At 43.1% G+C, this 27,299-nt stretch overlaps 1 protein-coding gene across 3 annotated transcripts in view; it reads left to right on the top strand.

Moving 5' to 3' along the window:
* The first annotated feature begins 12,742 nt into the window (after positions 1–12,742).
* The window catches only part of ZDHHC2 (zDHHC palmitoyltransferase 2), a 56,720-nt gene continuing 42,163 nt past the window's right edge, over positions 12,743–27,299 (top strand). For all 3 annotated transcript variants that reach the window (XM_084856679.1, XM_084856677.1, XM_084856680.1), the window contains exon 1: positions 12,743–13,061. In XM_084856679.1, the coding sequence (XP_084712805.1) occupies positions 12,866–13,061 (196 nt within the window). In that variant the 5' untranslated portion in view covers positions 12,743–12,865. The remainder of the gene's footprint in view (positions 13,062–27,299) is intronic.

Raw genomic sequence — 27,299 nt, 5'->3', positions numbered from 1 at the left:
CTCCAAGGTTGGCTCCCGGAAACCGACACATCCTATGGCCATCTAGCCGCTGACTAGCGGCCATAGGATTGCTCCCTAAGGTACTTAACTGTCAACATTCAAAATTCGAGGACATATTGGAGATATGATGTGACAGTTAGGATATAGGGAGAAATATCTTATAACTCCCCATCCCTGAGCATTTACAGCAATAAGACTGACAAAATGGTAGATAAACACTAAGCAAGGGAAATAAAATTTAATACAGACCTATATACATCCATATTGTAGAGAGCCTCCTTTTAAAAGAAAACCTTTCTACCTTGGCTGAAAAACAAACTTGGAATCATTGTTGGTAGTAAAGAGGAATACAATCCAATTAAACCATTTCCCTTAGTCTGCTAATAAAATTATGGAACAATTCATTATCAAACTTCACATCTTTGGAGTACGGGTCTCTTCTCTTAAGGGTGCAATCTTATGGCCACCAGACACTGCCTAGAGGGCCATAAAATACTTCGGTTTTGGTTTCTCCGACATCAAAGCCTAGAAACTGCGCTCCCCTCCCCCTTGTAGCTGGCATGCTTCTCTCTGCACTGGCTATGTCTCTGCACTGGGAAACGGAGCACAGAGACAGGGAAAAGGGGGCAGTCCCAGAGGCAGGGAGAGAGAAGACTGTGGAAGCCTTGTAGTGCAGCTTCCTATGTGTGTCCCGGCCTCCCTCTCTCCCAGAAGCCATGGCTTGACAGGCAAAATCGCCCATCTAGCCAAAAATGCAGGGTGCTTGGAGCACAGAGATGAGGATCGTCTCCATGCTCCAGCCGTCCTGCATTACTCGGCAGGCTCCGATTCTGTGGGCTGCGAACCTTCTCAGTATGATTGCACCCTCCATATTTCTTGTCTTTCATACAGTGAATTGTGGGTAAACCTAGAGGGAGCTGGTTTTGAGAACGAATTTATCTGAAATAAAAATCCAAGTGTTCTGGACAATTGGGATCAGAGATGTAATCTTATCTGCAACAAACCAGCTCCTTCAGCCATGAAAAAGCAGTTTTTCTTTCAGTAATTCATTAGACAGTCTTCACAGTTTAAAACTGAAGTTCCCTGACAGTTCCTGCAGCCTGCCTAGAGTTTCCCTCATTACTGTACCCTGTAATGTTCTTTACTCAGTATTATACACATTGGAGAAGTAAGGATGGCAAATGTAGTGGGCTAGAGAGGAAGCCTGTCTTCTGCACAAGGCGTGTTTACTCATCAAAAAAAAGAGAAGAATAAAGCCAAGCAAGCTGAGGGAGAGTATGGCAGCATTTGCTTGTACCAGGAAAAAAAACAAAATGAGCTATAGCCTATGAGAAAAACTCATGGTGAGACATCCCACCTAAATAGCAGCATTGGTGATAATAGTGGATTGCACGTTTTTCTGGAAGTACTTGTAGGCTGGGTTTAGAAGCAATTGTATGTTTAGTAGGTTAAATGTTTTCCCAGTACTCCTGTCCATTCTGAAGTATGTTCATAGCTGAGCATTATATCCTGATCTCACTTCTTTGCTGGAAACATGAGAACAAGGAGACAAAACATTAGCATCTATATTCCACCTAAGACATGAAGCTGCCTTGTGCTGAGCCAGGCCACTGATCCACCTAGCCCAGTGGAGGCAGCTCTCAGACAGAGGTCTTTCCCAGCACTTCCACTTGATCCTTTTCTTCAGTAGAGGTGCCAGGGACAGAACCCGAGATCTTCTGCATGCCATGTATGTGTTCTATCTGGCTCCATCCCAAATGACAACGAATGCTAACATGTTGATAATGCTACTATCCACCTTTGTCCCACAGTGTCTAATCTGTGGTCCCTATATACTAGTGAGTGGGTTTGTTATCAGTACATATCAGAAATTATGTTCTGTATATACAGAGACCTATGCCATTTGCCACCAATGAATTTGGTATCACTGAAACTTGCTATCCAATAACACACTGGGATTTTTAGTATTTTAGTTAGCTGCTATTGAAAAGTTTCATGCCTGGTTTTCTCCAATGGCTTCTTTGATGCTGCTTGTTAACCATGCTGGTGACCTCTTGAACTTAGTGTTACCATTCCTGATCTGCAATATACATTCTAGCTGACCTTCGATTATTGTGGTTTTGAATTACCCAGTGTTCTGGAGAGATTATTTGCTTTTGCTTCTGTATGTTTCTGTTTCTACCTCTCACAGGATGGATGACTCCCTTGGATAGATGCAGTACTGCCTGCTTTCTCAGCCTTACCCTGCCTGTGCACTCCCACAGCTTGTTGCTATTTTTCCAGGAAAAAATAGCAGTGAGATACACAGGTATGGATTTATCCTGAAACGCATTTAAAGAGGACAGAGCTGGGCAGCTGCCCTAGAAAGTAAACATTTGGTGTACACACTGATCTGCAAGATTTTTTTTGTAAGACAAGGAGTTGACCATTAGGCAGACAAACTGCTGGACATAAAGAGTGTTTGTGCCCTTCATTGCTCTGCTGAAGCACCCACAACAAAGCCAAAAGATACATTAGGAAATATCACTTAGTACATTCTTTCTTGGACTGTACCACTGCAGAATGCAGGCTGGGGGTACACGTTTGAATCCCCACACACATAATAATGCCTGCACATAAAAACTACCAAATATCAGACTGCAGGGTTCTAACTTAACCTTTTCCATGGCATGCTATTATTATACATGCAAGGAGTTATTTACATTAGGGAGTATTGTGCATGGGGGAGCTCATAATTCCAACAGCATGGAGCAAATCCAGTTGTTTTCATAGGAATGATTCAGCCAAATGCAAGGAAAGCAATTTCTGTATATGTCTCTTAATCATGGCTCATGAATGATTAAATCATAAGTGTTTCAGGGCCAATAGAAATAATTTTGCATGGTAATAAAAACATATGGAGATTAGTATCCAGCAACGAGTATCATCTCCCTAAAAAAACAACTAATTTTTACAATAATGAAAACACTATTAATAGTAGTAGTTTGTTTCTCATTTCCTGTTCTACAAGTAAAACGTAAGGGTATGTTTTGAAGTTACAGTTCTTAGCCTAATGTCAGTGGAAAGTGTTACTTGGGCAAGTTGTGCATCCCTGTTTCTCAAGAGGTAGATCATACAGGCCCATCAAGCCATTCCTATTGGTCCGCTGACCATTCTTTTCACCTGGTTTTGCCTCCATTTGCCCTTGCCCTCTGCTAGCCCAGTCCCAACTGCCATGTTTCTATTTGATATGACACATCCAAGGAATATCAAGAACTATTTTTAAACTCACTGGATATATTTTATATGATTACATATTCCACTCTATCCCTTCAACAACTTTGCCTGGCTAAAAATCAGGGCTAAGCTACGTGTGACACTAGAGGTCTATGAATGGATCTCCCAGCTTAACTTTCTCTCTTGTCTGTTTGTCTTACTTTCAGACAGACACAAGGGGCTCCAAATTTGATCAGAGCAGCTGTGCTGGAGGAGAGGATGTTTAACCATTTCCACCTGCTCTGTTTTCCCCAATCTACTCCCCCCCCCCCCCACACACACACACACCATGAAGCTGCTTTTAGCCCCACAGGGAAAACATACAGATGCAAATGCTGTAAAACACTTAAAACACTCCCCTGTGCCACTACTCCTATCAAATTCAGAGCCCCTGCACTTGTTTTAAAGTTAGAAAAAGAAATGGCAAGAGATTCTTGCAGTGATTTAGCCCGTACTCTCCACTAAAGTAATCAATAACAGAAAAGGAAAGGGGCAGAGGGAGGGAAAATTGCTGAAATAGCAGGAAGAACAAAGAAATCTATTTCAGATTAGAAAGCAATCCAGCAACAGATCATTTATTAATTTATTGGTGGGTGTAAAATCAGTCCTGTTTAACCTCAGAATCTGCACCAAATGGGTCCAAAGCCTCCTGGTGGGTAACCAAGCTAATCCCAACAGACAAACATCATTACAGACAAAAGTGTAAATTGAAATCTATTTAAGGCTTTATTTCAGGAAAATACAAAATATAAAGAAAGTAGTATGGTGGTTATATGAGCTTAGAAACTTTCTCTACAATTACAGGGAAAGAGAATGCAACAAAAATAGAAGATTAATCAAAAGAATTGCAATTGCCAAAGCTGGTATTATGAATTTGGCTAATAAGATAACAGCTTGAGCTTCTAACATTGTTATGACTCCTCCTTCCAACTTTCTCCTGTTTACTACTTGTGGTTTAGAGCTAAACTAAGACAAAACAAAACTTAACTAAAACATAAGTGTAAACCCTCCCGTTACCTTCTCCTGTACCTTCCTTACTATATAAAAGCTATGCTAAAGCATTACTAGGTTCCTCTAGGCATGTGAAGAATAGGGGTAGGAATTAGAGTGAAAGGGACACCGAAGACCTGGAAATAATTCCAAATGCCAACTCTGAAGATGGGATTCCAAATCCCATCCTCAGAAATAACCTCCAAGTCTCAAGCTCAGAAATCACTTAAAGTCCCAAATTCAGAAATAATTCTAAGTTCTACTTTCAGAAAATATTCTAAGTTCCAACGTCTAAGATTCTAAGGAGGCCTGTTGTTGTTGTTATTATATTTATTTATACCCCTCCTTTTTTGCAGTACTGGGACACAAATCCCAGTTACCCAAATTCTTGGGTCTGGTGGCACGGCAGAGTGAAGTAACAGCAGCAGCAGGAACAACAACAGCAGGAACGAGAGCAGCAAAGAGCTCTCATTACCTGTGTTTTTATACCCTTGCTCTGGTCAAAGGTGGGGCCCCAAGGAGCAATGAGACAACCTTCTTCCAATCAAAATGGGGTGCACGTGGTTAGAGCATTCACTCACCAATCAGAAGTAAGATGTCTCATCTATCTCCCACAATTTCATGTGTTTGGGGAACATATCTGGCACCATTACAAATGGGTTACTTTGAAAAGTCCCAAAACATGGCCCAAAGTCATGTTATCTTGACTGACGCATTTCTCCCTGGTATATCCTCTTTGAACTCCCAGTCATCGTTGTCCATTTTTGGTCATATCTGCCCAAGCACCTCCTCCCAGTTGTCACTCATGCTCAGGGCTACATCTTCTCCCACCCAACTAGCGTCAAGTAACGACATTCTCTTATCAGCAGGTGTACACCACGAGATGTCAAACCGGTACTTTTCCTCCTCTTAGTAGGCATCTGAGCATGCTCAGTTCTTCTATTCATCTCACTTAGACACTCTGCCAGCACATTGTGGCCTTGAACAAGCTCTGTGAAGCCGCTTGTAAAGCCAGCTGCATTTTTTTCCTTTCTTCAAAGACAGCCCTGCAAAATCTTAGTCTCAGTTAGTGAAATAATGTCAATTAGCATAGAATCAAACTTCAAGGTCTTCTCGCCCAGGGGTCAAGAGTCTGGAATATAAAACTGGTTACGAGTCTGGGGTCTTTTAGGGGCTCTTCTTATAGGTCTCCCCAAAACACTCAGGTAATTCAACCATTCCAGATCAAATTAGCCATCTTTACTCTTTGTTAACCCTTTTAGTACCGGATTAACAGTGGGCGGGGCGGGGCGGGGCGGGGGGTATTACCTCACCTTTCACAACAGCCTCATGATGACTGGCAAAAACAAAACAAGGGAGCAATCCTATGCAGATAGTCAGCAGCCTCTGAACTTGGGAGGCGACAATCTATCCAATGCATGGCAGAAGGAGCGCAGAGGGGATCCTCTCCAGCTGTCTTCCAGCTGTCCTGCATTCATAGCTAGCCGCGGGACATCAGAGCGCATGGTGGGGAGTCCAGATGACACATAGGAAGTGTTGCACTGGCACATAGGAACTCCCTGCCCCGCCTCGAGGAACGTCCCCTTTCCCCCCACTCTGCACTGTTCTTACGAGTGTGGAGATGATCCACGCCGCCTACAAGGTGGTGGGGGAGGGCACAGTTCTCTGGGAACTGACCTCGGAACGTGGGCTCCAGGCATGTCTAGCGGCCATAGGATTGTGCCCTAAAATACAGTGTAAAAACCATTAACAAACAATTCAACAGCTGATAAAAAATGCCACAATAAACCAGCACGTAAAAGACAAACAACCCAAATAAAAAAACTCCAGATGGCTTCAGATTGTTCCACAGCCACAGCCACTTGTTCCTTTCTTTTATTGAGTCCACCAAAGATGTTTACATTCCAAGAAATTATTGTTGCCTGAATCGAAGGGCGCAGGGGACAGTTTTAAACGGTTAAAATCCCACCAATCAGCTGTTTGGCAGGGAAGAGGGAATATAGTTCCTCTAGTTGAACTGAAATGTCTAAGCAGAGACCCCATTATGTATATCAGGTTAATGAAAGCCTAGCCCTAGATAACTGGTGACTTACCAGTGGTAGGTAACATTTCAGGGGGAGCCGGGGAGCCTCCCTTATTTTTGTGGCTCTCCACTTACATTGTTTTTAGAAGGCTACAAAGAACCATGGTTTAGCTAAAACTGGAGTGAAGCTGTGGGTGGGGCTTGTGGGTTTCATTTTGGGCCCCAGAGCTGGCCTAAGATATTTTGTTTCCTGAGGTAAAGGACAAGATGGTGCCACCCATTCCATGCATAGAAGCCAACCAGGCTGGCAATTGAATCTTACTTCAGTGCTGGCTGCCTCTACTGCAAGTGAGGGCAGCAGGCTAGCCTAGGGGTACAGGGCTAGCTGTGTACATACAACTCTGTCTTCCAATACCTTGCCACCACTCCCCATCCACCAGCATCTGCCACCTGAGGCAGCCACCCCACTCTGCCTAACAGTAGGACCAGCACTACCTCTTCTCCCATAAATCCAGCACTGTGCCTTAAAGCTCCCATATTTCCCCAAAGATCAATTACTGTTTTCTGCTTTTGGTCATACAAAAATAATATATAGTAACTAAAAACAGTCTTGAAACATTTGGTCATGCATTTGGTCATGTCCATGGGTCCAGATTTCGGGCAGTCATTGACTGCAAAGGATTTTCATCCAGGTATTAAAGGCGATCCTTAAGTTTGAAATGATGTTCGTTTGTTCCATTACTTATGAGCCACCAACGATTGGGGGGGGGGTGTATGCCACTGGCTGTCCTTCCTGAATGGTTAGTGCCCCACTTTTGTCAAACCCCTTGAATTACAGCTGAAAGTCCTGACTTCGCTCCCATCTGGGTGTGCTTCCTTTCAGCTTCAATGTGGTGGTGTACAGAGGCCAACTGCCAAAACAGTTATCCTTGTTCCAGTATTTCTGGCCCTGACTGTATATAATCAAGAACTATGAGAGAACCGATCATGCCAAATGCAGTGTTACTTGAGTTCAATTTACAAGAATTGTTACAAATTATGCAGCTAATAACTTGAATGGCTTACCTGGAATGAAAGGGCTTGTCGCTACCAGTGCCTTCACACACAGTATTTACATATCAGCTTTGTGTCAGGGTGGACACTGAGCCCATAGAATCCCAGAGTAGTTCTGATTCTGAGGAAGAGCAGTCACTCCTGGGAGAGGAGCACGCTCCTCTTTCCCAGGGCCCACAGCTGACGGAGATTCCTCCCACCAGCATTCCTAGATTAGAAAGCAGCCCAGGGAGTGACCGAGCACAGATAGCAGACTTGGTGGATGCGCGACGCAGACGCAAAGAGCGGCGCCAGATGAAGGGCGCGGAAAGGAGGCGCAGTGCCCGGTTGGCACGCAAACAACGGCTGCGCCCCAAGGATCCAAGGGAAAAGGGGAGGGACTCTCCCTAGTCCTTAAGTTCAGGGGTCTGCCAGTAATTCCCTTTCAAACGGGGACCAACTGTTTCAACTTAGGGCATAGGTACTCTGCTGCTCCGATCTAGTTGCTACCTGTAGAGTTGTTGTAAAAGAAGAATAAAGCTTTGAAAGGAATCCCTTTGTCTGTGTCTGGACTTGGCTACTGGATTAGACTGAGAGAGGCCTCCAAGGAGCCCTTGACACTTTGGTAGAGCACTTTGCAGAGACACCAAACCTCCTGAGGGATCCACCCTGCACTGTAGTTCTGAAGCCAAGCCAGCAGGTCCACAACACTGATAAGCAGAAGCACCCTGGAACTTGCAAATGCTGTGAGCCAAACCAGCATAGGAGCCACTCACACCAGCCTTGCAGTGCCTCTACCTACTACTTCTTCCTTTCAGTTCAAGCAGTACCAGAAGGAGGTGCAGGCTCAGGCTAAACTCCACTTCCTGGTGCTGGTGTTCAATCAAGCCAGGCAAGCAGTAGCTTTAAAGTAGCATGACTCAGTAGATAGGGATGACCTAGCTTCATTTAGCCCTCAAAACTAATTTCAAAAGCCCTCTGCACGTGAACAGTTCAGACCTCCAGGAAAAGCAAACTGTCCCTTCCCTGGCAGCCCAGTGGGTGGGAAGGAAGAGAGAGAGAGAGAGAGAGAGAGAGAAAGTAGTGGCAGAAAGAGAAAGTAGTGGAAAAAAGAGAATGGGGGGCTTACTCACTTTTGGCTCTGGTGCAACCGACCACCAGCTTCAGCCCTGTTCACCGCTGACATGTAGCCCCTGAGAAATAATGCACTTGGAACATGGCCCTTAACAGAAAAAGGTTGCTTTGCTCACCCCCGCCTTGGAAGGAATGTAATTAAAGATGGGGGGGGGCAGTGCTGGGGAAAAGACAGGCAGCCCTTTGTGGAAATTAATGACAACTTAATTTCTTACTCTTATTGGTGGATTTACAGTGATTTGAGGCACAATCCTATGCATGTTTAGACAGAGAAAAGGCCTACAACGCCCACCATGCCCCAGCCAGCCAGAATCACAACACTGCCCTGGCAAAAGACTACATAGATGGAGAGCGCATACACATATTTGGAGAGTGTACTCAGATATCCTGTCTTCAAATGAGGAAACAGCCATTTTCACAGGGCAAGAAACCACTGCAAACCTTTCTGTCTTGGAATTCTAAGGACTTGCGCCCATTTTCCTTCTAGACATATCAGATTCGGCAAGCCCACCCTCCACAACACATACGCCCTTATGCTGTCTCCATGCCTTTGTGCCCTGCATATAGACACTTTTCAGCCAGTTTAACTCAGGCTTCTTGTAAAACCAGAATATTCTCCCCCAGGTCTTCCCAGCTTCTTGCTTCTTTGCTGACTAGGCAGAAAGTAAAGAAAAACTCTCACCTAAAGGGAAGTCTCTACTAGTTCATCTCAGACTGCTAGGAACCAGCTACAGCAGGCCTGGCTAGCAGATCCTTGATCTCTCCACCCACAGCATAAACATACACATTTCTTATACTTTAATACAGTACAGAGCTGGAGGCAGCACAGCCCTCAAAAGAAGAAAGGGTAGAAGTCAAGGTAGCTACCCAAGGGGCACTGTAATCCAGAGGAAGATCTCAAGGATATCTCCCCTCTCAAAGCAGGTCTTCCTGAAATGACAGCGTCAAGAAGGCTCCTTGGTTAGGCTTGCCTGGATCTAGGTCTTCTTCTTCCTCTGAATCTCAATCCCTGGACTTTTCCTCTCAAGAGAAAGAGAATTTGAAGGATTAGAGAAATAAGAAGTAGAATAGAAAAAGCAGATCCGGCATTATCCTCAATAATAGTCTGCTAAAATGAATGGTCCAAGGGATGCCAGCAGGCACAATATGCCCAGCACTTCCTTGGCACAACACACATGTTCCCAGCTCAAGCCAGCTACTGCAGAATCCACTGGATCAGGAAAAAATGTTTATTTAAAATTAATACCACAGAAACAAATGTGAAAGTGTATCTAATGTAGAAAAATGCTATATAACAGCTATATTCTGGAGGTGACGGACTCAACCTTGGGGGAGCTGGGGGTGGCGACGGCCGACAGGAAGCTCTGGCGTGGGCTGGTCCATGAAGTCACGAAGAGTCGGAAGCGACTGACCGAATAAACAACAACAACAGTTAGCAAACCAAAACCTATCTACTTAGTACTACTCATCTACTCATTGAGCTCAAAGGGGCTTGCTCCTTGGTAAGGGGGTATACGATTGCAGCTTTAATGATGTAAAACTAGATCATTATATATGAGGAAACTAAGGGAGTCTTCACCCATGATAACTTTCTATTTCAAAAATTGTCCTGTGACCAGAACTTAAATCTCATCTTTCTCCCCACCAACCCACTTGTGCCATTCTGCACAAACTCATCTATAGTTCCTAGTCCATGTGGTGGCAGAGAAAATCTTGCAAGTATGTTGCTTGGATGTCAAACACAATTCTACCCCCCCAAAATTAAAATCACCGAACACTTTTACTTATGAAGTAAAATATCTCCAAGCTATTTCAAGATTACAGTGCCTAATAGAGCATCTTATAAATAACTAAACATGACTTCTAGTAAGGCAATTATCGCCAATGTAATTTCACATTCAGAAATAGTTGTAATTATTCTGAGTTACATGATGTATGATCAGTGTAATTATATGCATGTTTATTTACTTGGAAATTATTTTATATTTAAAGAGCCTTACTCCCAGATAAATCTCAGACTGCAGTCCTATAAATATGTACATGGCATGGGAGTAAATCCCACTGAACACAGCATAATGCTATGTAAACATTCATAGGATTGTACCATAACAATTGCAATCCTATACCAAGGATGGGCAACTTTGTGGTCCTCCAGATGTTTTGCCTACAACTCCCATGATCCCTCACTATGGGCTATGCTGGTTAGGGCTGATGGGAGCAGTAGGCTACAAGTTGGCCATCCCTTGCTATAACCACTTATATGGGAGTAAGCCCCACTGATTTCAATTGAGTAGACAATGTATGGGATTAAATAGGATATAGAGGATTGTGCTATAAATATAACTTCTACAATAACATTGGGATACTTTGTCATGTACTAATGCTTACCGCGACTTGTATTACTTTATTTAGGTGCCATTGATCATAAAAATACTGTGAAATAAATGTAACATTTAGCTGATATAGGTGGTTAAATTCAATCTCAACCCATTTGTGCATTTTTAAAACTACGATGATGTAAGTGTACAGGTATAAACTCCCATGCGGTAAGTTTCTACTATTGGTAATAGTATACTGGAGTAACATGTTGATTAATCTATCAAAATTAATACATTTTGTTATGGCACTAGCGGGTTGCCAGGTGCTGTAGAGAACACCAAAATGGCCTAGACCTTGCCAAAACTCATCACTCAATTCAAATCAATTGTCTGGAGTATTGGGGTTTGGTGCCACCCATATCTGTCTCTCCTTTCCATCTAAATCTAAGGAAGCTGTTCCAAATCAGTGTTTGATGTCAGTAATGGACTGGATAAGAGCAAACAAACTAAAGCTTAATACAGATAAGACAGAGGTGCTCCTAGTTAATCAAAATACAGATCAGGGAATATGGATTCAATCTGTGTGGGATGAGGTTACTTTTCCCCTGATGGCTCAGGCTCACAGTTTGGGTGTACTCCTGGAATCAGCCCTGAACTGGATGCCCAGGTTTCAGTGGTGGCCAGGAGTGTGTCTGAATAGCTGAGGCTAATGGACCAACTGAACCCATTCCTAGAGAGGTCTGATCTGGCCACACACGTCTTGATTACATCCCATTTGGACTTCAGTAATGTGCTCTATGTGGGGCTGCCTTTGAAATGTGTCTGGAAACTTCAGTTGGTTCAGAATGCTGCAGCCAGACTGTTGACCAGGGCCAATTACAGGGAGCATGTGACCCACTTGTTCATGCAGCTTCACTGGCTACTGGTCTTTTTCCGGGCTCAGTTCAAAGCGCTGGTTATGAGCTACAAAGCCATACATGACTTGGGACCAGCCTATCTGAAAAACCACATTCTCCCATACAAGCCTGCCAGGGTTTTAAGATCTTTGGGGAGGCCCTTCTCTTGGATCTGCTGCCATCAAGGTACTTTTAATAGGGTCTGTGAGAGAGGGCCTCCTCAGTGGCCCATCCCAGGCTCTGAAACTCCCTGCCAAGGGAGGCTAAATTGACCCCTTCTGTTGACCTTCCGCCAACAGGCGAAGACATTTTTTTTTTCCAGGCAGGCCTTTTGGCATATAAGCTGGTCTGTTGCTGAAGGGCTTTTTAATTGGTCTATTTCTTTTATTGCTCAGCTTTTAATGTATTTGTTTTTATGTTTTAATAAAGATGTTGCTTTTAATCTGTGTTGTATTTTAATCTGTATTTTATAACATCCTTGGCCAAGTGGCGGGATATTAATTATCAGGGCAATCTGAGGCAATGACTGCTATTGCAGGTAGATTGGCACAGCCTACCCCGGTGGCTCTCCTCGCACATCGTTAACCCTAAGAAGAGCCCTTCTGGCTTCCTGTCGGTTGGTCCAGCCTACAACCAAAGAACTGGGAGCGGGTGGGGGGGACGTAGGGAGGCCTTGGCAGGCCGCCATGCTATTTCATCAGTAGGAGTGCTGGCATGTGGGTGAAATGCTAAATAAGGAGCGCCTGTTTGCCAGGGCTTCTTTATGAGGGGATTCGTCGGGCTAGAACAAGGACCAGAAAAGAAAAGAATAGTCCAGAGAGAAAAGGCTCACTCTTTCTTTCGCAGCCCCTCAGGATGTGGGCCTGTCAGCATAGGTCGCCTTTCTGCGGCAGCGGGAATAGACTTAGGGGGGCAACAGTAACAGCCCCCCCCGCCTCCTCCCCCCCCCGCCGAGGACAAGGGATTGCGGGCTGAGGCAGCTTCCTAGTTAGCCTGCCACTGGCGGGAAGGGCAACGGGAGGGGAAGTCGGTGGTTGGAGGCGGCTGAGGGGCGGAGCGGCCGCTTCACTCGGCGCCGCCGGGAGAAGGAAAGAGGGGGCTGAAGGGGAGGGAGAAGCGCTGGGGCCGGGCAGGCATCGCCGCTGCCGGTGGGGATGTGCGGCCAAGGCCCTGGGCCCCCCGACGGACTGAAGAGCTGAACGATCAGGGAGGGGAGGATGGGGTGCGGGAAGATGGCGGCGCCGGCGGCGAGCTCTGCAGTTTCCTCCGGCGCCCCGGCGGGGTCCCGGAGCCGCGCTCGAGTGGGAGGGGTGAGGCAACGCTGCCAGTGGCTGATTTATTGGGTGCCGGTTGTCTTCATCTGCAGCATCCTCTCCTGGTCCTACTACGCCTATGTCGCCCAGCTCTGCTTGCGTGAGTCCGGCGCGGGGGCGAGGAGAGGGTGGGGGGCCCACGCTGTAGGTGGCGAGTAGGGGCCGGGAGGGAGAAGAGAGCGCTCAGCGGGCACCTCTAGCCAAAGCTTGGCTGACAAGTGATGGGGGGCTTTGTCCCCGAGACGGAGATTTGACCCTTTTCAGCAAGCTTCCGCGTGCCCTTTTCTCCCCCTAGCCCTGTACCGTAGTCTTTGTTAGAGAGGAGAGGAGAGGAGAGTAGTGGCAGGATTTGGGGGTATCTTATTCTATCAGCCGTGTTTCCAAATTGACACAATTTTACCGCTTCCTCCTCCTCATTCTGCGTGCCTTTTTTTTTTCTCTCGCTCGCTCTCTCTGCCACGAACTCACACACACTCCTTAGACATTAGGTTTTGAACCAGACACTTTTAAATGTGTGTTGTTTAGCATATATGAGAAAATACTGTTTTGGTTCTGGTATTTATTGTATGTGTGTGAGAGAGATCTATTTATATCTCACAAGCTCACAGAAGCTTATTCTGGAGGAAAGGGACAGATTCGGGCTTGCACACGTGCGCACGCACACACCCTTACACATACTCAGCACACAGTTTGTTGCCCCAGACTGGGTTCCCTTTAGACAGCTCACTCCAGACACTCAGCTCACAGAAATACCTTCCACAGAAGGAGGAAGTTGGGCATTGCAGATAGGGGAACATGACTATGTGATTGATAGGAGTTGGACTCCTGAGGGAAACTGCATATCTGAGAAACATTTTTTCTTATTTTTTATCATTTGATATCAAGATTAGGTAGACTTTAGCCACTTGACAATCTTAACCACGATAGTAAAACAGTGATAGAAGGATGGAGGTTCCAAGTATATATGGTGGAATTGGTGATTCTAATCCATGTAAAGAATTGTCCCTACAGACCTGAGTATGTAGTGTTCTGGATTATTTAATGCAGAGGATCAAGGGTGTGATCTTAGGTATGGGAGTTTGGGAATTTAGGGTTTCCTGTGTAAAAAAACTTGTCTTGCTTTGCCTTTGCTTGGGAGTTGGCTGCTACTACTGCAGGTTGTTGTTTACATGTTTAGTATTTTCTGGACAGAGCCAAGTAGGATCTCTCTCTCTCTCTTCACAATCCCACTGTTTCCCCCATCCACACAGAACTGCATAATTCATATTAAAATCCTGTGTTAAGAAGGGTAGATGTAAAATACAGATCTGGTTTGATTTCTCAAAAAGATATGCATGCAGTTACTGTTGTGATGTTTACCCGGTGATTTTTGGCTAAGGGTCAAATTGCTGGGACTCTTCCGTATCTGATTTTATTGTGGGTGTTTCCATTTAATGGTTATGTTTACTCTAGCCGATTGCACAGGCAAAAAACAAAATCTAACTCCCTTGGTATTGTGTAGAGAATAGCAAATCCTTTCCCATCTCCCACCCTAACATTATTCTGGATTGATTGGCCTGACACTGAGAGAGGAGTTAGGGATGTTTTAAATGGAGCATGATTTTAGTAGAGTTTTAGTGTTTTCCTTAAACCACTAAGGAAAAAAAAAGCTCTCGTGAGAATTGCTCAGCCTTTTGTAAGGTATATAATGTCGCCTGAATTAATTAGGCGCTAGAGGATGTTAATCTAGGTCCAAGTCATGGTGCTAAAAAAAAAAATCTCCTTGTGCCTGATGGTTTATTACTGTGGTAGTGATGCTTATCTACAAGACAGTAAACAACTGAGTGATATGCACCCACATACACACATTCCATCTGAAACTATGCTTTGAATCTCTAGAAATTGAAACTAAACTCAAGATTTTAATTTTTTTTAAATGGATGTACATCATTGCCATCTCTTCTGTGTGCTTTACCATATACAAAGTACAGTATGGATTTGGATAAAAACTTAAGCTTTCTTCTGATTTCTTCAGTGGTGTATAAATCATGTACAAGAAATAAAAATAAACTTTATACTTCATTGTAGCTACAAGGCTACAATTATACATATATAATAAAGAATAAAATACATTGAATGTTTTAGTTCCAGAGCTGCAGAATAATGTAAATTTACTAAAGGCTGACTGCCATTAAAATGGGCCTAGTAGTAACATTCTGGTATAATTGGGGAAACAAGCTATATAATTGGGGAAACAATTGGGGAAACAAGCTATAGTGTGTTATTTCCCCCACTGATTGTGCAAACCCAGCCAATGACGATCCCCAGTGGCTTAAACAACCCACAGTGGGTTTTGATCATGCGAACCAGCCCACAGTTTCTCTGTAGCATCTAGTATTCGGTGGTATACTGCATTTGAACACTGAGTTTGCATTTAGCTATCTGGGCCAGAGGTCCATGTATAAGGTCAGTAGTGACCAAAAGCATAAATTTGCTGAGCAACAAGAAAAGCTTCTACTATATACTCCACCCATAGGAATACATAGTTTAAAAACTGTCAGCTCACAGGCAAAAAAAGCACCAGACTGGGTTGGAATGGAGAGGTTGCCACAAACTGCCTGCCCCTCTTCTTCTGTTAAAAAGAAAAGAAAAATGTCATCAAGCAGCAGGGAGAAAAGGGATGCTCTTACTTTGCCTCAGTGGAGTGCAAAGTGAGAAAGCAGAGCCTCGCTGGCTGCTAGACACGACTATTAGCTTCCAAATGCAACCACAATTTGTGACCACCTGATCGTTGTTTATTAGCCATTGATAGAAATACCCTCCTTGATAATTGGATATCCTGTAAAATTATTTACTAGATACAAACTTTTTTTTCTTTGAACAACTAGGATTTGTTTAAAGACACAATTCATCTGAAGTAAAGCACTTTAAGTTCTACTTCTTTCCACGGGAAACTTAGCTTGTGCTTAATGATAACAGGATTGTACCTACAGCGTTTATAAATGTATGGTTGGATCCAGATTTAGTCATACTTAGAGTAGACATATTGAAATCAATGGGATTTGTGCCAGAAAAGTTAACATACAGTGTTATTCCAGGGGCAAATCTGGATTGTCCAAATAGTCCTATATTGCACAAGGGTGACACTTGCAGGAACAGCCATGACAAGTAAGGTGTAGGGTCTTTTAAAGGTTCCTCTAGTTCTGTAACCAGATTGTTCTAAACTGTGGTGGTATGCAACAGAGTAGGGTGTTTTCCATAAGGCAAAAGCAAAATAATAAAAAATGAGGAACATTCCACTAGAAGGTTTGGGATTAAGACCAAGCAACAAACCTTAAATCAGATAGCCCGCAGGTGCCCCCAGCCCAGCCAGTGTATGGGACATAAATATGATCAAGGTCATGTACATATTTTATGGATAAACTTCAGATGGAAACCTAGATATTTGTTCTATTTATGGTATGTTCACTCTGTGAAATATATAATGTCACTACAGTTACTCAAGTTAAATTATTCCTGCAAACACTTTCCTTCACAGTGAGAAAGAGCAGTGTAATTAAGGGTGCTAATACAACGCTTGCTTAGGCCTCTGCGTGCCTTAGTATCTGTTCATAACTCTTTTCCTGAGGTTGGCCAAGACTTGTTCGCCTTGGTTGCCATTGAGATCCACCTCTCCCAAGCCCAGTCTTGATATCCTTGCTGATAGATGATGTATTATTTGAGAGACATCTGTGTTGGTGGAATAGTCTCTAGGGCAGGGATAGGCAGTTTGTGACCCTCCAGATGTTTTGGACTACAACTCCAATCAGCCCTAGCCAGCATTGCTGATGGTGAGGGACGATGGGAGTTGCAGGCCAAAACATCAGGAGGCCCACAAGTTGCCCTCTCCAGCTCTAGGGATTATAACCACCTTGAAAACAGTCTCTGCCTTTCCCAGCAAAGAACAATGTTAAATCACACTCAATGGGTGTGGGTCCACACATTTGACACTGTCCTGTAGCTAAATGACAAGTTGGGCTAGACATGATGGTTTGCTACTCACAGAGGCAGTCACCTAGCAGTTTGGGTATGTGGTTGGAGTGGCCCAAAACTTATTGTAGGATGCATTCCTCCACTTCCATATTCATTTCTGCATACATTCAGCATTATTTGCATGGGGGTGCTATGCGTGAAAGTATCTTACATCTGAATGAAGTGTTGGGTCATGGGTCATGCATCCTTTAGAGGCCACACTCTTGGAGGTTTGAATATATGATTTGGGGTGGCCCAAAGTTTTGTTTAGGGTGCACACCCGCAGTTCCTTATTCATTTTTTAGTACACTGGGTATTATTACTTTGAAGGTGCCATTCCTGACAGTGTCTTGGACTTAAACAAAGCATTGTGATGAATGTGATGATGTGCCAGCTGGTAGAGGACACTCCCCTGAAAGTTTAAGTGTCTGGTTTTGGGTGTCCTAAAACTTATTGGGGTGTGTGCACACCTTCAATTCTCTATTCATTTCTACATATATTGGGTATTATTGGCATGGGGGCTCCATGCTTGTCAGTGGGGCTGTTTGCACCACCCAACAGCCCACCCACAGGTTGATTTAACCCACAGTGAGGCTGTGGCATGTGCAGGGTGTATGTGGCCGCCATTTTGAATATGCAACCCCTGCTCAGGGGTTGTGGTGTGCAAACCAAGTGAGCACAGGTTAAACAACACTTGCATATCCCACAGTTTGTTTTAGGGTTATATGAAGGTTGTTTAACCCATGCATAACCCATGCTCACCAGGTTCACACAACATAACCCCCAAGCAGGGGTTGCATTTGCGTTTTGGTGCCCATGGGCACTACATCTCATCATGAGTTAAATAACGCATGACATGTCATCCAAACCCAGTCAGTTTATTGCACCCAAGGAAGTTTGGTATATTCTTCAGAGTTGCCCAAAGCTTGGTTTGAGAGTGTACATGCCCCAGTTCCTTATCCATTTTGTAGTATAGTGGATATTATTGGTATGTGGGAGCCATGCTTGCAAGTGTTTTGTGCCCAAACAGTTGAGCCAGATGAAATACTGTGACAGGAACGTCTTGTAAAGGCCATTCCTCTGGAGGATTGTGTGTGTGATTTGGGTTTGAATAAATCTTATTATGAGGTGCATTTCCCCAGTTCCTTGTTCATTTTTTTTAGTACTTTGTGCATCATTAGAGTGGAGGTACCAGGCTTGTTTTTCACCCCAGTGAAGCATTTGACTGGATGTGAGGGTTTGGTATCTCAGGCTACTCTCCCTAAGGTTTGAATATATGATTTGGGGGTGGCCCTAGGCTTAGGTTTTGGTCCCCCCCCCCAGTTCCTTTTTCATTTGTACATATTGTGGGTATCATTAGTTGGCATGGTGACAGTTTGCTTGACAGTGTTTAGTGCCCAAACTAGGCATTCATCTGAAAGCATTGCTCAAATTAACACAACAGCCTCGTTCGCACATAACAACCAACCATGGTCGTTATGTAGTTAATTAACCCATGGTTGGTTAGGGCCATGTGGGAGCAAGCATGTTGCCTCCTGCCCTCTCACCACTTTCACTTTGCATCCTATTTAGAAAATAATCCAAGAACACCCATGGTTTGTTGTTAAAATTTTGGTGGAAGCAGGTAATCATTTTGTTTTTCAGTTCATTTGATTTATACACTAATACTGCATTCAGCTGTATTGTTGAATATTTTAAACTCAATATTATCTAACAGGATTAGTCAATGACATTTGCAACATCAGAGTACGTCATTAATTTAAATTATCATTAATTCTATTCTGCTCTCATTCCCCATTTAATTCCTTTTATATTTTTATCTCTAACAAAGGATTTTATTCTCCCTCTTGTTCTTTATATGCTAGTGATACTTTCTGTCAAACCCTAAATCTTGTGTGTTGTCTTATTTATGTCATTTCCCTCTTATTCCTTATCTCTGGAATGTCCTTCTCAATACTAGAACATCTCCATTAGTTCTAGTTTTTAAAAAGTATTTGAAGACACATTAGTTCTCCTTGGCTTCTACATATTTAGTTAATTTTCTTTCATTTCTTTTCCTGCTGTTATTCCCCTATTTCCTATATATTTGTGTATTAGAAAAATTATTTGCTGTATGCTTTGTATCCAGAATATTTAATTACTTGTTTTTACAATATTCCCGTTTCTCTGTTGCTATTTATTGATGTAGTTCTCTTGCATTCTTTTTCTCAATTTCCAATATTAAATAATTTATTTTTGTTCTCATTTTTTATATAAAGAAAATGCTATAAATTAACCACTTAGCCTGAATGATAATCCTCTTTTATAGTGTTCTTTCAGATATGTTGTAAAAACATTATTTCAGGTTTTAAAAATCTATTTCAGGGTGAATATCTGCTAATCACTATTTACTGTTAATGGATTATCATCATTTTTTTAATAATTCCAGCTTTAAGACATTCTAATACATTTCACAAAAATCTTTCACAGTATTTTCTTCCTGCATGCATTTTTGTTGTTTATTCGGTCAGTCGCTTCCGACTCTTCGTGACTTCATGGACCAGCCCATGCCAGAGCTTCCTGTCGGCTGTCGCCACCCCCAGCTCCCCCAAAGTCGAGTCCGTCACCTCCAGAATATCATCCATCCATCTTGCCCTTGGTCGGCCCCTCTTCCTTTTGCCTTCCACTTTCCCTAGCATCAGCATCTTCTCCAGGGTATCCTGTCTTCTCATGATGTGGCCAAAGTACTTCAGTTTTGCCTTTAATATCATTTCCTTAAGTGAGCAGTCTGGCTTTATTTCCTGGAGTATGGCCTGGTTTGATCTTCTTGCAGTCCAAGGCACTCTCAGAATTTTCCTCTAGCACCACAGTTCAAAAGCATCTATCTTCCTTTGTTCAGCCTTCCTCATGGTCCAGCTCTCGCAGCCATAGGTTACTATGGGGAATACCATTGCTTTCACTATGTGGACCTTTGTTGTCAGTGTGATGTCTCTGCTCTTAACTATTTTATCAAGATTTGTCATTGCTGTCCTCCCAAGAAGTAAACGTTTTCTGATTTCCTGGCTGCAGTCAGCGTCTGCAGTAATCTTTGCGCCTAGAAAGACAAAGTCTGTCACTGCCTCCACGTTTTCCCCCCCTATTTACCAGTTATCAATCAAGCTGGTTGCCATAATCTTGTTTTTTTTTAGGTTTAACTGCAACCCAGCTTTTGCACTTTCTTCTTTCACCTTTGTCATGAGGTTCCTCAGCTCCTCCTCGCTTTCAGCCTTCAAAGTGGTATCATCTGCATATCTGAGATTGTTAATGTTTCTTCCAGTGATTTTAACTCCAGCCTTGGCTTCATCAAGCCCAGCACGTCGCATGATGTGTTCTGCATACAGGTTGAATAGGTAGGGTGAGAGTATACAGCCCTGCTGTACACCTTTCCCAATCTTAAACCAGTCCGTTGTTCCGTGGTCTGTTCTTACCATTGCTACTTGGTCGTTATACAGATTCCTCAGGAGGCAGACGACTTGGTATCCCCATACCACCAAGAACTTGCCACAATTTCTTATGATCCACACAGTCAAAGGCTTTAGAATAGTCAATAAAACAGAAATAGATGTTTTTCTGAAACTCCCTGGCTTTCTCCATTATCCAGCGGATATTGGCAATTTGTTCTCTAGTTTCTCTGCCTTTTCTAAACCCAGCTTGTACATCTGGCAATTCTTGTTCCGTGAATTGCTGGAGTCTACCTTGCAAGATCTTGAGCATTACCTTACTGGCATGCGAAATAAATGCCACTGTTCGATAGTTTGAACATTCTTTGGTGCTTCCCTTTTTTGGTATGGGGATATAAGTTGATTTTTTCCAATCTGTTGGCCATTCTTGTGTTTTCCAAATTTGCTGGCATATGGCATGCATCACCTTGACAGCATCATCTTGTAAGATTTTAAACAGTTCAGGTGGGATACCGTCATCTCCTGCTGCCTTGTTATTAGCAATGCTTCTTAAGGCCCATTCAACTTCACTCTTCAGGATGTCTGGCTCTAGCTCACTGACCACACCGTCAAATCTATACCCGATATGATTATCCTTCCTGTACGGACCTTCCGTATATTCTTGCCACCTTTTCTTGCTCTCTTTTGCTTCTGTTAGGTCCTTGCCATCTTTGTTTTCGATCATACCCATTTTTGCCTGGAATTTACCTCCGATGTTTCTAATTTTCTGGAAGAAGTCTCTTGTCCTTCCTATTCTATTATCTTCTTCCACTTCCGTCCATTGCTTGTTTAAAAATAATTCCTTATCTCTTCTGGCTAACCTCTGGAATTTTGCATTTAATTGGGCATATCTCCCCCTATCACTGTTGCCTTTTGCTTTCCTTTGTTCTTGGGCTGCTTCCAGTGTCTCAGCAGACAGCCATCTTGCCTTCTTGGTTTTCTTTTTCTTTGGGACGTTTTTTGTTGCCGCCTCCTGAACAACATTGCGAACTTCTGTCCATAGTTCTTCCGGGACCCTATCTACTAAATCTAGTCCCTTAAATCTGTTCTTCACTTCCACTGCATATTCATTAGGAATATTAGTGAGCTCATATCTAACTGATCTGTGGGTCTTCCCTATTCTCTTGAGTCTGATTCTAAATTGTGCAATAAGAAGTTCGTGATCTGAACTACAATCAGCTCCAGGTCTTGTTTTTACTGACTGCATAGATGTCCTCCACCTTTGGCTACAAAGGATGTAGTCAATCTGATTTCGGTGTCGACCGTCTGGTGAAGTCCATGTATAAAGTCGTCTCTTAGGTTGTTGGAAGAGAGTGTTTGTTATGCACAGTGAGTTGACTTGGCAAAGTTCTATCAGCCTATGTCGTGCTTCATTTTGTTCTCCCAGACCATGCGTGCCTGTAATTCCAGGTGTCATTTGACTACCTTCCTTAGCATTCCAGTCTCCTGTAATGAAAATAACATCTTTTTTTTTGGCGTACTATCCAGTAGGTGCTGCAGATCCTCATAGAACTGATCTATTTCTGCTTCTTCAGCATCTGTGGTTGGGGCGTATATTGGATCACTGTGATGTTAAATGGCTTACCCTGAATTCGAATTGAGATCATTCCGTCATTTTTTGGATTGTATCCAAGCACTGCTTTAGACACTTTATTATTAATTATGAAGGTTACTCCATTTCTTCTGTGGTCTTCTTGTCCACAGTAGTAGATCTGGTGGTCATTTGATGTGAAGTGGCCCATTCCAGTCCATTTCAGTTCACTGACACCCAAAATGTCTATATTTAATCTTGACATCTCCCCAATAACCCACATGCATATTGTGAGTGTATTCTAAATGTCATTGCAGTGCCAGTAGATTCATGATCTAAACCTAGGAAATTTTAAAATAGATTCTCCAAATATCCAGCCAAGTATTGTCCTTCCATCTCCTCTGGAATTCCTCTTAGTTTAATATTTGTTTTTTTACTTTATAATCCAACTTTTCTACTCTTACTTTTAATAATCCAGTATCATCACTTTGGATGTGTTTTTCTATTTCAAATTCCTACCAAGCCATTTTACTTGGAGTGATTTATCATCTTTCTCAATTTCGCAGCTGTCCCTTTAACTCATTTAACTTTGATTCATATCCTTTTACCACCTCTGTTTGTTTATTTATTTATTTATTCTGTTGTCTCTTTCTAACAATATTTTCAAGCTTTTCTTCTCCTTGCTTCAATTTTGGTTCCATTCGTTTTTCTAAAGTTTTGTTGTTGCCGTTGTTGTTGTTCTAATCTCTTCTCAAAGTTCTTCAATTCATTTCTAAATATTGAGTTGGATCCAGATTTAGGTGCACGCAACTGGGCAGACAGAAGCCAATTTCTCCAAATGGGGTTGGCTGTGTGGAGGGGGGGAATTCCTGAAAATCAGATGAAAGCACCTGCAAGTGGAGCTCTGCTCACAGAAGGTGTTGTTGTTCAGTCGTGTCCGACTTTTCGTGACCCCATGGACCATAGCACACCAGGCCTTCCTGTCCTTCGCTCTCTCCCGGAGCGTGCTCAAGTTCATATTCATTGCATCGGTGTCACGGAAGGTGCTTCCACCCAATTTTCAGAGAGTCCTCTTCTCGCTGCACTACAGCCTACTTGATTCAGCAGGATCATTCAGTCCCCTCAGTAGCATTTTCAGGGGGCTGGAGGGGCAAGTTACATGCACCTAAATCTGGATCCAACCCACTGCCCTTATTTCATCTGCAGTTAATCCTTGTGAACTACTAGCCAGATTACCACCCTCCTACAATTCTTCTTGTTTCTTTCCTCCTCATTAAACTAAGATAAATCTGTGTCTTTATACTAACACTATCAATTAAAGTTGATAGTTTAATTTTAACTGATTAACTGCATAAATTTAAGAGTAATGCAATCAATTACTGAGTTAGTCATAAATAATGTTATGCCTCAGTGGCACGGAATGCCTTCTACCAGCTTTGGTTGGTGGCCCAGCTACGCCCTATCTGAACAGGGATAACCTGGCTTCAGTTGTCTATGCTCAGGTAACCTCCAAGTTAGATTACTGCAATGCACTCTACGCAGGGCTGCCTCTGAAGGAGGTTCAGAAGCTGCAGCTCATGCAAAATGTGGTGGCCAGATTGATAACTGGGACTAGAAGGACCGTCCATGTAAGACCGACTCTGGCCCGCTTGCACTGGCTGCCTATATGCTTCCAAGCTCGATTTAAGGTGCTGGTTTTAACCCATAAAGCCCTACACAGCTTGGGACTGCCATATCTGATAGGGCACCTCTCCCAAAATGAGCCTACCCATACTCTACGTTCAACATCTAAGGTCCTCCTCTGGGAGCCTTCTCTGAAGGAAGCTCGAAGGGCAGCAATGAGTGACAGGCCCTTGTAAGTGGTGACTCCCCACCTGTGGAACAGTCCCCCCATCAAGGCTCACTTGGTGCCATCATTGTTGTCTTTTCGGTGCCAGGTTAAGACCTTCGTCTTCTCTCAGGCATTTGGCAGCACATGGTGAGTTTTCATCGGTCCTGGATCTGTCTTTGGTTATGACTGACTGTTCAAAGTTATTTTTAGTTACATGTTGTCTTTGTGTGTTCTATGTAAATGGCTTTAAAATTTTGTATATTGTATTTTAATATTTTAATCTCTGTAAACCACCCCGAGAGTTTCAGCTATAGGATGGTATAGAAATGTAATACTAATACTAAATCTTAGGCTGCAATCCTATGCATGCTTACATGGGAGTACTGTTGAACTCAGTGGGACTTATTTCTGAGTTAGCTCTGTTAATGATGAGTTTAGTAGCAAACTTCCAAGTAAACCTTCAAAATTAATATCACAGTTGTTAATAATCAGTCCGATATTTCAATTAGAATATTTTAATATTGGTGTACAGATAATATTGGTGTGACAGGTGTATGTTAATTTTAATATCTAGTACTTAATTGCTGCTATTAACAATTATATATAGACACAAAACTTAAGTACTTTGAAACCCTAGTGATTTGAATGGGAGTATTAAGTGCATGCTTAAATATCTCCAGCTGAAATTAAACCTCAGATGTTTATTGTTGGCTGAATCATGCTTGTACATAATATGCATGCACATGCATAACTGGCACATAGTAAGATCACTAACTAGGAAACATTGGACAAAGGTCTTCAAGGTATGGCCTAGAGATTTATTTCTTTAAAGCATTTTACCCCATTTTTCATCCCAAAGGATCGGTAAGAAACAAAACAGTCCTTTCCCACAGGATTACAATCTAAAGGACATGACACAACATGAAAAGGGGATGGGGAGGTAAGAGGAAAAAGCAAACTTAGGCAGCAGTTTTTAAAGTTACAAAGGTCTTAGAATGACCAGCTTGAATAAAACAGTTCTGGGAGAAGCTGAGGATCCAAATGGAGGTGGTCTCTCAGGAGAACTGGTGAAACAGGCCCTGCTTTCCATCTCTCCCTTGGCTGCAGCCAAGTGGAATGATTTGTCTTTCAAAATATATAAGCAGTAAAAATGAATGACATCTCTACACTTTTTTTACCATCAGTACAGTTAAGATCATAAAAGGTTAATACCTTATTTAGAAAAAATGAAATAAAATTGAAGCATAGGGGGAGGGCACTGGCCATAAGTCATGACTGTATATACTTTCATTTCAGTATTTTAACAGTTCCACATTCATCATTGCAAATCTAGGATAACTTGAAAGTCCTGCCCTTGATAATATAATTTCCCCCTTTTCTGTTGTTGTTCAGTCGTGTCCGACTCTTCGTGACCCCATGGACCATAGCACGCCAGGCCTTCCTGTCCTGCGCTCTCTCCCGGAGTGTGCTCAAGTTCATATTCATTGCATCGGTGATGCTATCTAGCCATCTCATCCTCTGTCGTCCCCTTCTCCTTTTGCCTTCAGTCTTTCCTAGCATCAGGGTCTTTTCCAGAGAGTTTTCTCTTCGCATTAGGTGGCCAAAATATTTCAGCTTCAGTATCTGTCCTTCCAATGAGCAGTCAGGGTTGATTTCCTTTAGGATGGACTGATTTGACCTCCTTGCAGTCCAGGGCACTCGTAAGAGTCTTCTCCAGCACCACAGTTCGAAAGCATCAATTCTTCGGCGCTCAGCCTTCCTTATAGTCCAGCTCTCACAGCCATACGTTGCTACTGGGAAAACCATAGCTTTGATTAGACGGACCTTTGTCGGCAAGGTGATGTCTCTGCTTCTTACTATGCTGTCTAGGTTGGCCATAGCTTTCCTCCCAAGGAGCAAGCGTCTTTTAATTTCATGGCTACAGTCACCGTCTGCGGTGATCTTGGAGCCCAAGAAAGTAAAATCTATCACTGCTTCCATTTCTTCCCCTTCTATATGCCAGGAAGTGATGGGGCCAGATGCCATGATCTTCGTTTTTTTAATGTTGAGTTTCGAACCAGCTTTTCCACTCTCCTCTTTCACCCTCAACAAGAGGCTCTTGAGATCCTCTTCGCTTTCTGCCATTAAGGTGGTATCGTCTGCATATCAGAGGTTGATAATTCTCCCAGCAATCTTAATTCCGACCTCTGATTCATCCAACCCGGCGTTTCTCATGATGTACTCTGCATATAAGTTAAATAAGCAGGGTGACAATATGCAGCCTTGTCGTACTCCTTTCCCAATTTTGAACCACTCGGTTGTTCCATGTCTGGTTCTTACTTTTGCTTCTTGACCCTCGTACAGGTTTCTCAGCAGACAGGTAAGGTGGTCTGGTACTCCCATCACTTTAAGAATTTGCCACAGTTTGTTATCCACACAATCAAAGGCTTTAGTGTAGTCAATGAAGCAGAAAGAGAAGTTTTTCTGGAAGTCTCTTGCTTTCTCCATGATCCAGCGAATGTTGGCGATTTGATCTCTAGTTCCTCTGCCTCTTCGGAACCCAGCTTATACTTCCGGTAGTTCTCGATTCGCATACTGCTGAAGCCTAGCTTGTAGGATTTTGAGCATCACCTTGCTGGCATGTGAAATGAGCGCAATTGTGCGGTAGTTTGAACACTCTTTGGCGTTGCCCTTCTTTGGAATTGGAATGTAAACTGACCTTTTCCAGTCTTGTGGCCACTGTTGAGTGTTCCAGATTTGTTGGCATATTGAGTGCAGCACTTTAACAGCATCATCTTTTAGGATTTTAAATAGCTCAGCTGGAATACTGTCATCTCCGCTAGCTTTGTTGTTACTAATGCTTCCTAAGGCCCACTTGACTTCACTCTCTAGGATGTCTGGCTCAAGTTCAGTGACCGCACTATCATGGCTATCAGGGACATGAAGATCTTTCCTGTATAGTTCTTCTGTATATTCTTTCCACTTCTTCTTAATCTCATCTGCTTCTGTTAGGTCCCTGCCTTCTTTGTCCTTTATCATGCCCATCTTTACACAAAATGTTCCCTGAGATCTCCAATTTTCTTGAAGAGATCTCTAGTCTTTCCCATTCTGTTGTTTTCCTCGATTTCTTTGCATTGTTCATTTAAGAAGGCCTTCTTGTCTCTCCTTGCTATTCTCTGGAACTCTGCATTCAGTTGGATATATCTTCCCCTTTCTCCCTTGCTTTTCGCTTCCCTTCTTTCCTCAGCTACTTGTAAAGCCTCATCAGACAGCCACTTGGCTTTCTTGCATTTCTTTTTCTTTGGGATGGATTTCGTTGCTGCCTCCTGAACAATGTTACGGATCTCCGTCCATAGTTCCTCAGGCACTCTGTCTATCAGGTCTAATCCCTGAAATCTATTCGTCTCCTCCACTGTATATTCATAAGGGATATGATTTAGGTCATACCTGAATGGTTTAGTGGTTTTCCCTATGTTCAATTTAAGCTGAAATTTTGCAACAAGAAGCTCATGATCTGAGCCACAGTCAGCTCCAGGTCTTGTTTTTACT

The sequence above is a fragment of the Heloderma suspectum genome, chromosome 5, assembly GCF_057233095.1.
Source record: "Heloderma suspectum isolate Gila_16-S chromosome 5, 16-S_ref, whole genome shotgun sequence".
Taxonomy (NCBI): domain Eukaryota; kingdom Metazoa; phylum Chordata; class Lepidosauria; order Squamata; family Helodermatidae; genus Heloderma; species Heloderma suspectum.
This window is presented reverse-complemented; position numbering and strand designations above follow the sequence as displayed.